This window comes from Argiope bruennichi, chromosome 4 (genome assembly GCF_947563725.1).
Source record: "Argiope bruennichi chromosome 4, qqArgBrue1.1, whole genome shotgun sequence".
Classification (NCBI taxonomy): domain Eukaryota; kingdom Metazoa; phylum Arthropoda; class Arachnida; order Araneae; family Araneidae; genus Argiope; species Argiope bruennichi.
The window spans coordinates 71845160-71862980 of NC_079154.1; the positions used below are offsets into that span (position 1 = coordinate 71845160).

Sequence of the window (17821 nt, forward strand, 5' to 3'; positions counted from 1 at the left end):
CGTGTCATCTCTTTCTTTTTTGTCGTCTTCAGTTTAGTTTCGAGGCATCCTCTTCTTTGCACTATATTGAGCAAGCTTCTTCTCAAAATAGCATTACTTATTAGGAAGCAGGGAAAAGGGAGATAAAGCGTCCGAATATCAAAGCACTATTGAACTGAAATGAAAATCAATTAGTTAACCCTTACTTAATATTATTTTTAGAAATAGAGACAGAAATTTTACATACAAAACATTTATCCGCATTTATAGAACATATATAAACAAATTTTAACTATACATACATAATTTTTTTCCAGCTTTTAGAGAAATAAAAAAAATTAATACATGAAATAAATCATCATCTCCGATAGATATCTATTGGAGGTGACGCATATATAAACAAATTTATCATAAGATGTATACCTGATTTCCTCACTGCTGAAATTGATTAATTTTAAATGTATTGCTATTAACTGCTTTCAAGTTTTAGCTCACTTAGAAAGTGAGTGGTAATCCAGTTTCTGAGAGAAAATGAGCCGGCTACTAGGTTAAAAGAATTCAAATATCGCAACAGGAGAAACTGTTGGTTCTGGACCTTTAATATGAATGGCAGCTGTCTTATCAGTTCTGCTAGGCATTTTATACTTTCCATAGATACAATGACAACTGCAAACGATTTACTGTAAAAAAAAAAAGATGTGTGAACAAAGTTTTGAGAAAGATCGATATAAATCGGTGCAAAATGATGTCGCAAAAGGATATAGTCATATTTTATAACAAAGAATAGAGAACATATATGCGTCACAAGGACGAATATCTGATATTTCAATCATGTAACTAGCTTGTGTCATATACTCTGCACAAAAAAGAGTGTAAGTCTTCTTTGATAAAAGCTGCTGGTATTAAGTAATTTTATTCACATTCAGAAAGTTAGAACAACGTATTTTATTTTCCGTTGCCTTTTTACAATGTGCCATTGCTTCTTTCATTACTATAATTTTTTTCCCTTCCAGCTCGAATTAAAAAAAATAAGAAAACAGCCCTAAGTTTGCCAGAATTTTTGCGGCTCATATATTCGTCTAGATATCGGATTTACCATATATCTCAACAAAGAGCTCCGAATCTCCAATACGAAACTTTTTCAATTCAAATTAGCAGACTTTTGAAATTTGCAATTTGATGGCTTTAAGATAACAAATATGAAAATGAACTTTTAATTTTTGTTTTAATTAGCGTCCTATTATGAATCTACAACAGGGTTCTTCCTCAAATTGTTAGGAAATGGCCTTCGCAATTTTGAATTATAGATGATGAGGAAAAACAAGTTGACCCAGGCATTTCAAAAATAAGATAAGCCCAGATATCGTCGATAAATTGATTTTTCGCTTGCATCTTGACATTCAAGTTGCTCATATAACAAAGAAGATCTATGAAAAATGCAGTCCGAAAGCCGAAAGCCATGTATTTGTATCTTCTAACATTTCGCCCTAGGCGGAACACTGCTTTTCATGGAAGAACGACACAATGTCGTCTTTCAGCTGCCAAACTCGCTCGAAAACCATCCTGCACTAAGCCATCTTACTTTCATCAGAATATTAAAATTGCACGTACTGAAGAAAATCTCGAAATTTCCTGTGAGTAAGCCCACGAAATTGAATAATATTTACAAGCTTCACGACTGCATCAAGCACGGGTTTTATATTCAATGCAGATTTACATAGAGAATCTTGATGTATAATACAACATAGAAAAACAACATTGTTCCCGGGAAAGTTTTGATTAAAGAGCCCAAGAAATCCAGATTTTTTTCCTGTCATATTTGGTATTCCATCGGTCGTAATATTACATATATTTGTTATGACACTTTCAAAGTTAAAAACCCTTCCTGAAATTCACGAAAAATATGACATCCCTTTGTAGTTCCCTTTTAAGAACGCATGCACGCTAGTTCCTAGGTAATTTCAAAGTTCTCATCAACACCTCTTATAAATAATACTAATTGAGCAATATCATTTATATCTGTGCTTTCATCCATAGCTATGGAGCAAAATTTAAACGGGCCAATCTTTGACTCTAATTTTGATGTCAAATTTTAATCGATGACTTTGATTCTAGAAGTCACCGTTTTTCGAGATAAGCTTACAGTCTCAGAATTATTTTTCTTGTCTGGACATAGAACATCACAAACTTGGAGCATGCATTATTAAAGAAACTCTCCATCACTGAGAGCTTTATTATTTTTAGCAATATTATTTGCTACAATGTAATTTGCATGTGTAGCTGCTTCTTGGATATTGCTGCTTCCCTTATTGAAAAAATTTTGTCAGCCTGATAACACCAGCCTGCAAAAAAAAAAAAAAAAAAAAAAAAAAAAAAAAAAATTGTTTGTAAAATTTTAATTGATTTATATCAGCAATGATGATGTCATTCCAAAATGCAAACTAAATTTTATGTAACACGTAAGGATTTTTTACAAATGACGATGAAAAAATTAACAAAATGCAGTATAATGCACACAGTTGCAACTGTAGTCATTATTAACTGAACACAATAATGCTGTTCATTTACAATATTATGATAACTTTTGTGCTTTTCTTGAAGTCAAGAACCTTCTTTTTCGGGTTTTTCGTTTATGGTCCACATCACTGTCTCTTTTTAAAGACCCACAGTAATCGGCCATCATGTTAACATCCCACCGTCCTTGATATCTGTGTTCCCTCTCCTTTATATCCTGGTGGAATCTTTCACCTTGCTCGTCACTCATTTTTCCTAAATTGTCTGGGAAGTATTCCCAAATGTGAGTGAAGGAAGTGAATTTTAATGCTCATATTGCACCCCAAAAGATGATAAGTACGTAATAACTCAGTTACAAGTTCTTTGTAATTTTTTTTCTCTCATTTCCCAAAAAACCTTCTACAACATCTTTAAATGCAACCCAAGCCTGCTTCTCTCTATTTGTCATACATTGTTCAAAATTGGAATCTTTAACTAATTTTTTTATTTGTGTTCCATCAAATACACCTTCTTTAATTTTAGCGCTAGACAATTTTGGGAACTTCGATATAAGATACTCAAAACATTTTCCACCTTTATTCAAAGCTACTGCTTTATGAGTCCCAATTTTATGTGAAGTGAGGGCAATAAAATATTTTGTGGGTGTATTAAATATTCATTTAAAATATTCTTCTTACCAGGAATCCATTCTTGTCTCTTTGGCCATATCTTTTTTATCCAATGATTTTCTCTGTCCCTGCTATCCCATTCACAAATAAAGAACGAAAATTTAGTAAATCCACTTTGTTGCCCGAGAAGCAGACATAACCTTTAAGTCACCAGATATTGCCCACTTGTGTTCAGTGTAATTTATTTTAGTGAGAAGCATCTCCATACTTTCATGAAAACGGAATGTACAACTGGAACTGATGCAAGTTTAGATTCGTTATGCAGTAAAACTGATTTTAGACTCCACTTTGAAGAATCTATAAATAGCCGCCAATCATTCGGATTATAAGGAATATTATCTTCTAATTCATGTAACAAACCAGGTATGTCAGCACAATAAACCAAGAAGTTATCAGATTTGAAAAATGATAAAAATTGCTTTTCTCGGTTCCTGTACCAACTAAACGACGTATGTGTCGTTAATAAATTTTTCTCTTTTAAACGAGAGCCTAATAATTCTGCATATTCTTTAGTTAAATCTAAATCACGAATTAAGTAATTTAATTCGGCTTTATTAAATTTTTCAGGTACTTCATTTTTCACGGGGAAATCCAACTGCCATCTATGTTTTGAAATTTAAAATAAAAAGTTTTTTTAAATACAATTATAAGTATTTATTCAATATAAATGTATTATTTAATTTCAATGAAGTAAGAGGTTTCCAGAATTTATTTAAACAAATAAACATACATAATTTATTAATTTATCCTATCCAAATCGCAAAAAATCTGTGTATTTTTACTTATTTAAAAAATTTACTTTTCAAAAAAACTGTACGTGATACGTAAAAACTGATATTATTTTTGAAATAAACATGCAAAAATACATAAAAAACTATTACTTTTAAAACAAGAAATTGTTGCAGGCTGGTGTAATTTTTTACAAAGACTTTCTGCATTTTGTTTTCTTTCATATTCGGACATTGCTTCGTAATTTAAATTCTTATGCTTTGATGTAAACTGATGGGAAATGTTATATTCTTTGAAGACTGCTACAGCTTCATTGCAGATGAGACACACTGGTTATCTTTTACAACTGTAAAAAATATTTCGAGGTCCATTCATCATTAAAAGCACGGCACTTTGAATCAACTTTACATATTTAGTAGCCATTTTGGGGTTGAGATATTTTACGAATAATCCAAACAAAAAGTATGATGCTGTATGTCCGCAATCTTTCCATACGCAATCAATAATATTAGAACTCGGGCCAAAAGAAAAAGCCACTGGCTGGAACTTAAAATGCGCCTATTTGAGGTATAATTCACCTATATTGGATTCCCATATGTCTGATCTCCGAGAAAGAGATAACGCTTGTTGGCACCTATCTACAGCTATAATTAACAAAGTACTTCCTCTTTTAACACTTTACCGATCGAAAAATGTCTGTGCTTACCATTTCCGTCGATTTATGTTTTGTAGATCAAAAGTAGAGAAAGTAAAAAGATCATCAGTCCTTTGAAAAAAAGGAATAAAAAAAAACTAATATTTAATCAAAGTAGAAAAGGAGATCAATATATAATATATATTTCTTTTAATTTGCCTCGGGCCGGCAAAATTAAAATTACATCTGCGGCCGGATAGAACCTTCCGGCGGGCCGTAGTTTGCCCATCGATGATTTAGTGGCTCCTAAGTGTTCATATGCACATGAATTTGAATGAAATGCTGTTCTATTCATTACTAAAAATTAATATTGTTACGAATTCTGTAAATTGGTGTAATTTGTCTTATGATAATGAATGTTATATGTATCCCATTGTATTTCAATAGCAAGTCGCCAAATTGGCGAGATATTGGCTCATTGGCGATGTTTTAGGCAACTAATTTTTGTCGCCAAATTTGGCGACATTTCGCCAAGTTTGGCGACGGAAGTTGGAAACCTTGGCGACAGAGAGAATTTTCTAGAGGGATCCTGATTTCTCTCCAAGGTTCTGGATTTTTCTAATATGACATAACTTCCTGTTAGTGACGTCACTTCCGGCAGAGAGCATATAAAAACAAGCACGAAAGATTAGGAGTTGTATTTACCCCCCACCCCACCCTCACCCTAATATCAGACAATCACAATGAGTCCTGACACTCGTCATCTCCAAATTTCGTCGAAGACGGCCACGGCAAAGTATAGACAGCAAAGCACTGTGAAGTCTCTCCTTACCGGGGATAAGCCCCTGCCGGGGCTAGGCGCCCCGTCAACCCAACCATCAATAGGAGTTGTATTGGAGCCTTAGACAGCAAGCAAGCTGTAGGCTGGTGACTGAGCTATTGAATGCGCAGTGTTATTCTTGTAGTCTTCGTTAAGTAAATAGCTTTATTTATTTTTTTAAAAGGATTCTGCTTATTGAATTTACTCTAAGCACATCGCAGGAAATTCGTAACAATATTAAATGATAATTTTGAATAACATCTATAAATGTTTCTTGATATAACTTCATTAAGCAACTTAAGAATATACAGACTTTTTTTGAAAAATCAATTATTAAAAATAAATAAAATTGTCTCCAAAAAGTCTTCATACACATTAAAGAAATCTATACATAATTGTATAAAATAAATATTGTGATATAATGCACAGTTAGCTGTAGTCCAGCAGCATCCACAAAAGCTTTTAAAGTTTGAGAATAGAGTGCATTAGTTTTGGTTATTTCTGCATCAATGTTTATTTTATTTTTATTTCGGTTTTTGTATTTAATGCTACGCCTTCACATTCTAATTTTCAGAATAAGGAAGTGCTTCAAATATATTTTATTGTGCTTAAATCTGCCAAATGGTATGGTGTTTTTAGATTTTGTGGACAATTACAGATACCAAACGCATATGTTGAGAACAGTGTGCTTATGGTCATTATTGAGATAATAAACAAAACTGTTTCCAATACTTAATTTTTTGGCTGATAATTTAAATAAATTATATATTAAGTACTTAAATGAAAAGTATGATTCGTTACTCCATTAATAAATACCAAATTCTGCTGACATGTAATCCCACACAAGAAGACTACAATGGCCTCATTTAACTATTCAAGTTCATTTTTTCTTCCCCATTCAATTATACAATAATCAGAACTAATAATGCTAAATTTTCTTCTACCTGCAACTAAAGTATAATTTTATAATAGAAAGTTTTTTTTGTTTTTTTTGTACAAACAAAAATTTATCTCAACGCTGAATGTCCACATCCTATAATTGATCTGAGATTTGTTGTACAATTTCAGGTGAAATTGAAATAGAAATTATTTTAGTAAATCCTGCAGGAATCTTTATTGTACTCAAACAAGGGTTTTTCTTAAATACCTTATTCTATTAATTTTGCAGGACAAGATGCCCTTACTTTGTTTCCGACTAAATTTACTTCTCTAAAGCATTTAATTGATTATTACCCTGCAAATTTATTAATTTAACAAATGGCCAAAATGATTTACTATTACTGTGATGAAAAATACAAATTTTTAAGATGCTTTTGTTGTTTTCTTACAACTATGAGCCCTTTTAAAATTATAAATAGATCATAAAGAAACTAAGTAAGCAAAAATAAAGACCAAAACATTTCTTAAAAATGTAATCAAAACGCAAAAACAACAACAAAAAAGTGATAGATCATTATTTTAATTATGTTTTTATCAGTTGTGTATGGATACTTCAGCAATGCACTTAATTTCTGCCTTCTTGCATTTTCAATTTTATATTAAAAAAATTAAATTAACTTTTCCGCGTAGAAATATGAAAATGAATTGAATTTCATACTCAAATTCAATTCCAGGTTAAAAAGATTCTCTTTCACATTTTAAAAATATGCAAACAATTTTGAAAACCATTGAATATCTTGTCATAACAATTATTTAATAATAACTTACTTTATGGAATTTTTATTTAAAAACATGAATATGTGCTTATACAGTTCCCCTCCCTTCACAAGTAATTGAAATATTAATAAAATATTTTTGTTTTTAGGACATAGTAATTTGCATTTAAAAACTGAGACAGAAATGAATTTCTGATAAAATTACAGCATCTTCTTTTATTAAAACAATATAGTAATGTCAATTATCAATAAATGTATTTGGAATTTATAATGAAATTAAACAGTATTATCATATTAATGTCCAATAACTAAAAAAATGCTATTGATTTCATTGAATTCAATACACTATTCTTCCTATAATAATCAATAAATTAAATAATTCAAATCACCATTCTAAAATTCAAAGGTAATGTTTTAAATGTAATATACTGCTTTTTTTTTTTATTGTCAATGAAGAAGAACTTTGATTTCACCTCATTCATGCCCAAAACCTAGCTGAAAATAATAATAAAATTTTTAAAGACATACGTTTATTTTACATTGAAAATAAAAACCTATTTAATCACAAGATTTTCAAAAAATATTATATAGAAAATAAAAAATGAGATTACAAATATGATTTAAAAAAACTGTTCGATAATGCAATATATATATATAAAAAAAGCATACATAGATTTAAAAAAAATGCATGCTAAAATAATTTCAGCAATTTAAATTGAGATACTTAGTTAAAATAGAAATTTGGTATATTTACAGATGAAGCACAAATCTTAAACCTGTACATTTCAAGATCTTTGATTTTTTTTATAATAATTACAAAATATTAAATGTAATAGATAGCATTAATCCCTTGGTTGGATAAAGAAAGAAAACATATCTATTTGGCAAATTCATATTTTATTAAGTAAATTATCATAACAAGTTTTCATTAGAATGACAACAAACTTATTAAAAAACACTCAAAAGGTTTAAAAGGTTCATTGTTGCACACGGATTTCTTTTGACACAGTATCTTTCTGGGCCATAAACTTTTTTATTATTTCATTTATCTCTGTTAAAGCCATATGTGAATGCTGACGAAGCACATCATCCTTTTCTCTATTATATATAATCTTTAATTGGGAGTAAATTGTTTTCATTTCATTTTCCAATCCCTAGAAACATAAAAAACAAACGCATGAAATAATGTAATCATATAACAAGATATGTTCAGCAAAATGACTATCATAAAATACACTTGAAAGTCCAATGCATAGAGAAGCAATTGAAGGAAAATTGCAAAGCATCACACACACACATAAAAGAATTTCTTAAGATACATAAACAAATAACCTTATAATCCAAGATGTAAAACAATAACATTGAAATGCAGAGTAATACAAATTTGATATGTATAACTTAAAAGTACAAATCAAATCTCATCACAATGGATGACAAAAAAAAAACAACATTAAAACAAATAGAGAAAATGGAAAGAAAATTAAGTTTCATAAATCAATATATGTTTTACGAGCAATGAAATTGTCTTTTTATCAATAAAGACCAGGTAAAATAAAATTTTAGAAAAAAATTAAGTTAATTTTATAAGGTTGTATGTTTCGAGCTTTAATAGGAAACCAGAAAATCAAAAAACAAAATCATTTTTAAAATAAACAAAGGATTAAAGCAATTGACACAATTTTGAATTGATTCTGAATGTTTACTTGAACAGGGGGAGGGGATTTGTCATTTTATTCACAATAAGATTAAGAAAAAGGAAAAGAAATTTAGAATATATTGGCATATAGACACAATAAAACAATTTGAAAGAATATTAGTTTCAGGAATGCTACTGACTGACATAATATTCAAAAAATTTACTAGATGCTTACAAATTTACTCAAAATAATATTTGTTTCTACAAGTAAGTAAACTTAGCAAGATATTTGGAACTCATATTATTAACAAAATAAATAATGAATTTCTATTACAATGTTAATGAAATTATTGTATTTTATCCAATGAATAAAAATATTTTTAAAAAAAATCAACAATAATTTAAGAAAACATACTGTTGTGCAATCTATTTTCATTTTATAACTTTTGTATTTAAATGTTGTCTGGAACAAAGATTTGGGTTATAATATCCAAAAATTCATATTTAAAAAAATATAATAATCTAATATTTGCCCTGGAAAATATTTTTGAAAAATAATTAGAAAAACATATAATTAAAAAAATACTTAAAAAATTTAATAATAGCTATTTTTTTTAAATGATACTTTTTCTGTTACATTTCTAGAACTACATAAAAACACTTACAGAAAGTACACCTTTATCAAGTCCTTTCAGTAAGAGATAGAAAATCATCACGGCACAACGCCGTACTTCCAAATCTGGGTCAGTTTTCAAGAAGGACAAAATAGAGTTTAATATCTAGATAAAAAATGTAAAACATTAAATTTGCAATTAAAATAAAATCATTCATACCTGAACTCATATGTTCATACTTTCAAACTGTTCTTACTTTTTCTATATCTGTAGAATTTGAAAATTTTTCTGGAAACTTGATAAAAATGATTTAATATTAAAAAACTGTACATGAAGGTAAATGAACATAATCCGATACTTTACCCTTAAAATGAAATTTATACAATATTCTGTTAAATCTTAAAATTCATACAATTTTAAAAATTGAAAATTTATTTGAGCTGTTACACACTTACTTCTTGAAGCCAATGATTACTTATTTGGAATTGCAAGAACATACAAGCTTGGCCTAAATTAGAAAGACTTGAAGAACGAATTTGTGGATCATCACGTTTAGTTCCAGCTAAATAAGCATGAAGAAGTATGTCCTTATATTTAGACAGTGAATCTCCTAAGGAAATAGAGATAAGCAAATAATCAACTTTTAAAATCTTGAATAACATATGTTTGATGTAATATAATCATGTTTAAATTATATGATATGTATTATTAGATTTTATGAAACCAGAATCAAATATGAAAATGCAAAATAAAAAAAAATCCAACTTGAAATTTATTAAATGAACTCAAATCTTGAAATTTTATCTGTATAAATAAAGCGGAATTATTATTAGTATTATTATTATTTTGTATTCCATAAAAATGCAAACAACAAATATTTTCTTTACATCTTGCTTACAAATACTATGAAGAAATATAAAGGCTTTAGTGATAATTAAATAATTAATTTTTATTAAATAATTAATTTTTATTAATTAAATAAAACTATCTATCATACAAATACAGTATTTTCACACAAATAAACATGGTAGCACTTAGGATTTGCTAAGTAAAGTGGATTTAAAATAGCCAAAAATGTGGTAAATAATAATATTCAAATATGATTTATTTTATTTAACTAATATAAAAAAAACTCTTAAAATTTAAAAATAATTTGAAAATCTTAGATTATTTAACATGAATTAAGTATTTGACTACTTTCTTCTAACAGTCATTGGATATTTAAATTCAAGATTTAAAATGCTACCTTCATTTTCTATGTAATAATTGCACATTTAAGTCACCATTTAGAATACTAAGTATAATTTCATATTATTCTTTAAAATTTGATTATTTAAAACATAAAAAGAGCTTTTTGTAGCTTTTTCCAAAATTATTTGAAACAATCTAGCTTTCAAAAAGCTAGGAAACATTAAAATTCTTTAATGCAACAGATTTGCGCATTTTATCTATATAAAACAAAATTGTAACATCAAAGATAATGTATCTCGAAGAAATTCAAACTACCAAATAGATTTCACTCAAATTCTACTCACAAATACTATGAAGGTATTTTAGGAAGGTTGTTTAAGGGCATGTTGGAATTTCAATATGGGCTGATATCAAAAACATTTTTTTTCTTGCATATGATATTTACATCATATATTCATTGCTGTGATATTCTTAAAAACTTTGATATAAACTGTTATATAAAAAATTAACTAACTAACTAAAAATCTAACTACTTAAAAATACTAAAAAATAAGTTTTTTTGGCAATAAATAAAAAATGAATTTTCAATTAAATAATTAATTTCATTAATTAATTAAAAAATACTTTAATCTTAAACAAAGTTTTGTATATCAGTTAGAACTAAATAATTTTTTGCTTTTGACATATAAAGTTACATAACATAATCATCATCATTAGCTGACATGAAATATTCTGATGATCATTAGGTGTGTGGCAAAAGTGGTTTCAAACAACTAGCTATTCAAAAAAAAAAAAAAAAAAAAAAGCATGCATAAAAAGAAAAAGTGGAGAGGTTTACATAGCCCAAGCAGAAGAGTCTACTTAATATTCCAACATATTATTGAAACATAATTTGTAAATAATAAAATTTACCGAAGAAGGCAATTTAAATTTAGAAATATATAAGGTATGGCATGAAATATTTAAGGTAATCTTGATGATAATTGCAATCGTTAATATTAAATTATGTGATAGTTGTAATCTTTATTATGGTGCATAAATACATTACAATATGCTCACAAATTCTGGAACATAAGTAAATTTTAATGAAGATTTAACAAGTAATCAGGCATTTAACTTTCTATTAATAAAAGATGTGTTAATGTTTTCATCCCATGTAATCTTATATTCATACTAACTGAGGAAGTGGGAGAATCTGAATTATTCTTGACAGGTTATAAAAAGTTTATTTCTTCCTTTTCTAACATTTGAAAAATTATGATATACAGAATTGCTTGTTAAGCAATGGAATGTGAGATATCAGTGACTGATGAAGAGTAATATAAAATAATTTCAAAAATTATTCAATTCCATAACATACCAAGGGCATTGCAAATTTTCAAAAGAACTTCATGAAACTTCAAAAAAATATGCTTATCTCCACAGGATTGATACTGATTTAATACATAAGGAAGAACAAAGTCAGGTTCTATAGCTCCAAGGGCTGATAGTCCTTGGATGGCAGGTAGATAAACATGGGAATCTTCATCTTCCAAGTTTTTCTACAAAATCCAACATATTAAATTATATTTTAATTCACTATAGAATAAATATTACAGCATTTTAAAAGTTTAATTTAAGAAGAATTAAAACATAAATGGTATAAATTTTAATCAGAAAAAAGCAAATTACTTTTTAAAAATTCATTTACACTTCTTCCTCTATATTTTAAGACATTTGAAATTTTAAAAATATTTTATAAAACTTTAATAATATACAAAGAAATTTATACATTGAAGAACTACTTCTGCTCATAAATGAAAGATTCTCTTATAAAAATAAACATTGTTTAGCATTTAGCGAAGATCTTAAAATACAATTCTATATGAATGGTCCAATTAATTTAAAAAGTACATTCAATATGCATAATGCAAAAGGAAATTGACTTTATGGATAAGCCAAATTGAATATTATTGCAATTATAGATTTAAAGAACATAATGACAATGAAATACATGCATATAAAAAGTTTCTACATATTGAACCTTTTTCAGGAATCTAGGACTATATATATTCAATAATACTATACATATTAAATAAAATTTCTAAATTTTTTTTAAAAAATTATATTAAAAATTATGTATACTTTTAGCAGTTAAAAAGCATTACTGATTTCATTCAAAAATAGGAATATAAATTGACAGAAAAAATGCAATACAGGTAAAAAATAAAAATATTGCTGAAAGAAAATATAAAAATATTATGACTCAGCTATTTGAGCTTTGCCACAAACAATGGAAATAATTTCTGCTTCTTGAAAGAGGAGAAAAAGATGAATTGTGATATGAAACTTCATAAGTAGAATCTAATAATATTCTTATTGATTACCAGTCTATATTTAATCTAGCACAAAAAAAAAAAAAAAAATGTAAAATGTGAAATTTACTATTCCATGACTAATTATTATTACTCATTCATGAACACACACACATATAAAGCTTTTCTTAGTTGCTGTAGACATCACTCGGAAATTACTTATACTGAAAGAAATTAAGAAATTGCCAGAAGATTGGTTATAAAAAAGTAATAAATACTTGCCAATAAGTCTTAAGTTATTCTTAGCTTCTGTTTTAGAAATACTTTTTTTTAACTTGAAACTTTTTTTTTTTCTCCTTTAAATTCAGTACAGTTTTAGATTTTTTACAATGAGTACTGGCCTTAAACTAAAGTATTTAAGTGTAAAAGAGAAGTTCAACTACGTAATTGATGAAAAAAATAGAATAAAAAATACAGATTTGACAAAAAAAATGTATCAATAATTTTGAAAAATTATTTTTTGATGTAAAAATATTTAAAATGTATGTAATGTAATAATTAAATGCTGTAAATGTAAAAATATAAATATTTTTCTTTGGTACTTTAATTCTTTTAAGTATTCACCAATCTTAAAAAAAAATTAGCTACATTTTTTTAAAGAAAATATTTAAAAATTTGCAATATGTATTTCTGTATATTGAATTTTTTTATTACACAAAAAATGAATTTATTTGTTAAAGACAATGGTACAAAGATTAAAACATTCAAACAACAAATGTTTCAACATTTTTTTATCAAGATTAAAATTGGAATTTCCTTATGATCAGCAACAATCCAAACTGAAAACTGTATTATGTAATAATGGCATTCTAAATAATTAAATTTCTTAAAATTTTAGATAAAGTACCATGAATTTAACAACATTTATTTGAAAAATAGAATTTTATGACATAGAATATAATTAATTAAATTTAAATGTGACCCAAATAAATTAATCTTAAAATTATTAGGATTGTATATAATTAGAATTATCTTCTAAGGAGTACTGACTAAACACAATTTCACTATATACTCATTGTCATTAAGTACGTACAATATGTTAAATCACATGAAAAAGATTCTTTTTCGCTGCTATAATTTAAAAAATATAGGAGACATCTTGACCACTTAAATGTACTTATAGGTGTCTTTCAATTCATGTTATGGAAATGTAACAGTAAAATTTAAGACATCTAATGTTGATTATAAAAAAAAGAAGAAAAGATCTTAGCAAGTATTAAACTCAAAACAAAAAATTTGAAAATGAGTGATTTTATTTAATAACAGTAAAAATAATATTATGATATAGAAATATATATAGCATTTCCTTACTTTGAGAATCTTCAATATTTCTTTTTTATTTTGAAGAGTTTCCTCATCTTTCTCTTTAAGCAAATTTACTAAAGAAATAAGTCCATTTCCTTTTATATGTACTAAACTAGTCCTTGCATCTCTCATGGCCAGCATATAAGGTGAATCTTTCTTCTTAGATGCAGATTCATCTGATTTAGAGGATTTTGCAGAGTCTGAAGATTTTTTTGAAGAATTAGTATTATGTTTTGGCACACCTTTTTCACTTTGACTGCGCTTGACAGATGATGATGTTGCCTTGGAACATGTTTCACTAGATGATGTAATGCATGAAGGAGGTCTTGACTTAATAGACTGAGCTGACAGATTGCATTCTCGGTCAAATTTCTCTACCAAATCTAGTAAACTTTGTTCACTTGGCTTTAGAGCTACACTAGCATGGTCAGGAAAATTTGTCACAAAATCTTTTACAATTTCTATGCCATTTTTGCAAGCAGCACCATGAGTAGCAATATGAATGATGATACTGAATATTATTTCTTTTAAGTCAGAATCAATATCAGATTTTTGAAGTTTTTTCAAACTAGGAAGACATTTTTTCAGTGAAGACCAGTCAGCTGCAGTAAGCTGAAAAAATATAAATAAAAATGAATTTGTATATTATTTAACAGTTATTTTCCTTGACTGCCTTATAATATCCTTTCACCTTCTGTGTTTTAAAGTATACTGAATGAAAAATATAGAATGAGAGGTAGTTATGACTATATTGAGAAATTATATATATTCAAAATAGATAATGAGAAAATGGAAGTGAAAGAGTACCTTCTCACTCATTCCCCCCTCCCCCCAAAAAATGAAACAGAATAGACATTTTATATAAAAAGAACATTTTGCATCCATACATTACAAATTGTAAAAAAAAAGTACAAAATAATTCCAAAATTGTGAACTTTTATTGACAGTAATGATGCATAATAACTATTAAGATGTAATAAAAATGAGCTTATCTTTTCAAAATTAAAAATATTTTAATTTAAAATTATTTAAAAATTTTTAAAGTAAAAATAATTTAAATCCTTTATGCTAAATATTGAAAAAAAATGTGCAGTACAAAGCAAATACCAAATTGCATAACAATTAAATTTTTCAAAAGAAAATATAAAAAAAAAAATTCATAATATTGACAAATTTTCTGTGAAAATATATAAAAAATATATCAAATATTTTTATTTCGTTTCTCATCAAAACTGGACAAATTTTTATTTATAATATTTTTATAACTCAATTATTAAGCAATAATATCAAAAAGGATTTCAGCTTAAAAGAAAATAACTATAGAAGATTCCAGAAATTGTTATTAAATAAATGGAGAAGAAAGCAAAGAATGCATCATATTTAACATCATTAGTCTTGCAACGATTAGTAATAAAATAAAATTTTACTACTAACCTGATCATCACTTTCTAAAATTGAATTCAAAATCATCAGCACAACCCAAAGAGTTTTCTCATAAAATGTTGCATCAGTCCGGCAATTGCAGATACTTTCAAGCAAAGTCTAAAAAATTTATTATTTATTTAAATGAGTTTTTATTGCTAAGACGAAAAAAGCTAATATCATTTATAATTCATTGCAATAATAATAATAATAAATCATTTTAAACAATGTAATAATCAGCAATAAATCATTTGTAACTTATATGCCATAGGGAACTTACCATTAATATATCTATAACTTCAGATATATTTGACATTAAAGCTTCTCCAATATCAACATTCCATTCAGATAACTCTTGAAGTAAAGCATTAAACAGAATCCCAGCCTTTATATTTTCTGGATCCATTACATTATCTTTGGACTCCAAATGAAAAGTACAAAATTCCTAAATTTTGAATAGCAAGTTATTATGTATATTAATTACTAAAGCAGCTTTAAAATGCAATAAGAAACTTATATGCAATTTTAGTTACATTAATTTCCTATTGGAATTACTATAATACTTAAAATAATAAATTTTGTTCAATAGTTTATTTTTTAAAAAAAATTGACAAATAACCCCAGATACAAACCTTATTGTGCCAATGACCACACCTTGAAAGTCATATTTCATTCAATAATGAAGAAGGAACTAACATATAGATATGTATTTTATAAAAGTACCAATTTGTTAATCATATAATTACTATCATATGATAAAACAATTTGTTAATCATATAATAACTATTTAAATAAAAATAAACCACAGCATCAGTAAATTACAAATATTTTCAGAAGTTATTCAACATTATAATTAGAAAAATTGATTTCAAACATATTGTCATTTTGAAACACCTATAGAATTAATTTTTGAGAATTTAAGCCCGTGTTAATTTCTGTTTTATAAATAACATCTTTATCATACAGAAACTATTTTGAATGTGTGATGCTTTTTAGATATTCTTCCTCTCTAAAATCTGTTCTTTCTGCCACATAAAAATGTTCAGTTTTCTGCCATATAATCTTGTTGAAAAAAAATCCTTTTTTCAATAGTATCATTTACAACAGCTCCACTAGTATCCTCAATGGCATCAGAAGAACCTACATTATCAGTTAATCTTTCAATGCCTCAATTAAAATACAAGTTTCATCAATAATTTTCTTTTTCTTTTGGCCAATCTAATCCCTGGTTGTTCTTCAGTCATTTCCCCCCCCCCCTGGATTATCTATCAGGATTTAACACTTTCCTTCCACATCGTCTTGACAACAAGGCAACAATAAGATAGTGAATGAGGGTATTTTCTTTATCTTTAGAGAATACTCTCGAAACGAAATTTAGAATATGCAAAATTAAATTCCATATTTTTGGAATTAGTTTTCCAGCACAAATCATTGCGGTATTATTCTGCTTATTCCAAGCTGCCTTCCTGTACCCCAGACTGGAATTCAATCTTTCAAAACTATTTTAATATTAGGTTTGGACCTTTTCATTTCATTAGAAGTTTTAGGCACTTAATATCTAATTATGAATATGTAATTATAGAGGTACAATAATGGTATGAAGAATGAAAATTTGATTAAAATATAATAGAAACCTTACCTAAAATTATACTTTTGCTCTTAAAACTAGAAAAAAAAATGTCTTTCTTGAATAATTAATAATTTGCAATAATGATAGCAAACATACACTCATTTCATTTAAAAACTTTCAATAACATAAAAATTAATTACTTCAAAATGACTTATGTCATTAAGACTTTTCCTCTATTTATTGTGAAAATTTGTAAAACTAACTACATAAAGAATATTGCAGTTAGAGTATCTTCTAATTACATAAAGAAGATTGCAGTTGCAACTGGATATTTGGCCCTAGGTACAAGACTATATAATTTCATTCAAAATGTTTTCTTATTGAAAAACCCACAAGCAAAAGAGGCTGGCACAATATTTTAATTAGTACTTAATACTACAAATAAAATTATGTTCAATAATTCAAAGAAAAATATTTGATTTACCTTAATGAAACAATAGAAGAGATAATTTGAAGAATTTTATTGTAGACTATCAAAAAACTTATTTTTATTTATAACTTGCCATAACTCTCCCCTGTTAAGATTTTGTAATGGTTGGCAAAGTAGCAATTAGCATTGCCACTCATTCAACTCAGAAGTCAAACTTAAAACTAAATATTATTCAATTAAAGAGTGGAGGTACTTGATGGTAGGCACACACACACAACTATAGGTATTCAAGTTTCCCTG

General features: G+C 27.1%; 1 protein-coding gene across 2 annotated transcripts in view; it reads right to left on the reverse strand.

The window, feature by feature from the left end:
* Nucleotides 1-7877: 7877 nt before the first annotated feature.
* Nucleotides 7878-17821, reverse strand: part of LOC129966503 (transport and Golgi organization protein 6 homolog) — a 34626-nt gene continuing 24682 nt past the window's right edge. For both annotated transcript variants that reach the window (XM_056080937.1, XM_056080936.1), the window contains exons 13-19: nucleotides 15802-15966; nucleotides 15534-15641; nucleotides 14106-14711; nucleotides 11801-11981; nucleotides 9705-9859; nucleotides 9301-9414; nucleotides 7878-8153 (exon numbers count right to left, since the gene is read on the reverse strand). In XM_056080937.1, the coding sequence (XP_055936912.1) occupies nucleotides 7977-8153; nucleotides 9301-9414; nucleotides 9705-9859; nucleotides 11801-11981; nucleotides 14106-14711; nucleotides 15534-15641; nucleotides 15802-15966 (1506 nt within the window). In that variant the 3' untranslated portion in view covers nucleotides 7878-7976. The remainder of the gene's footprint in view (nucleotides 8154-9300; nucleotides 9415-9704; nucleotides 9860-11800; nucleotides 11982-14105; nucleotides 14712-15533; nucleotides 15642-15801; nucleotides 15967-17821) is intronic.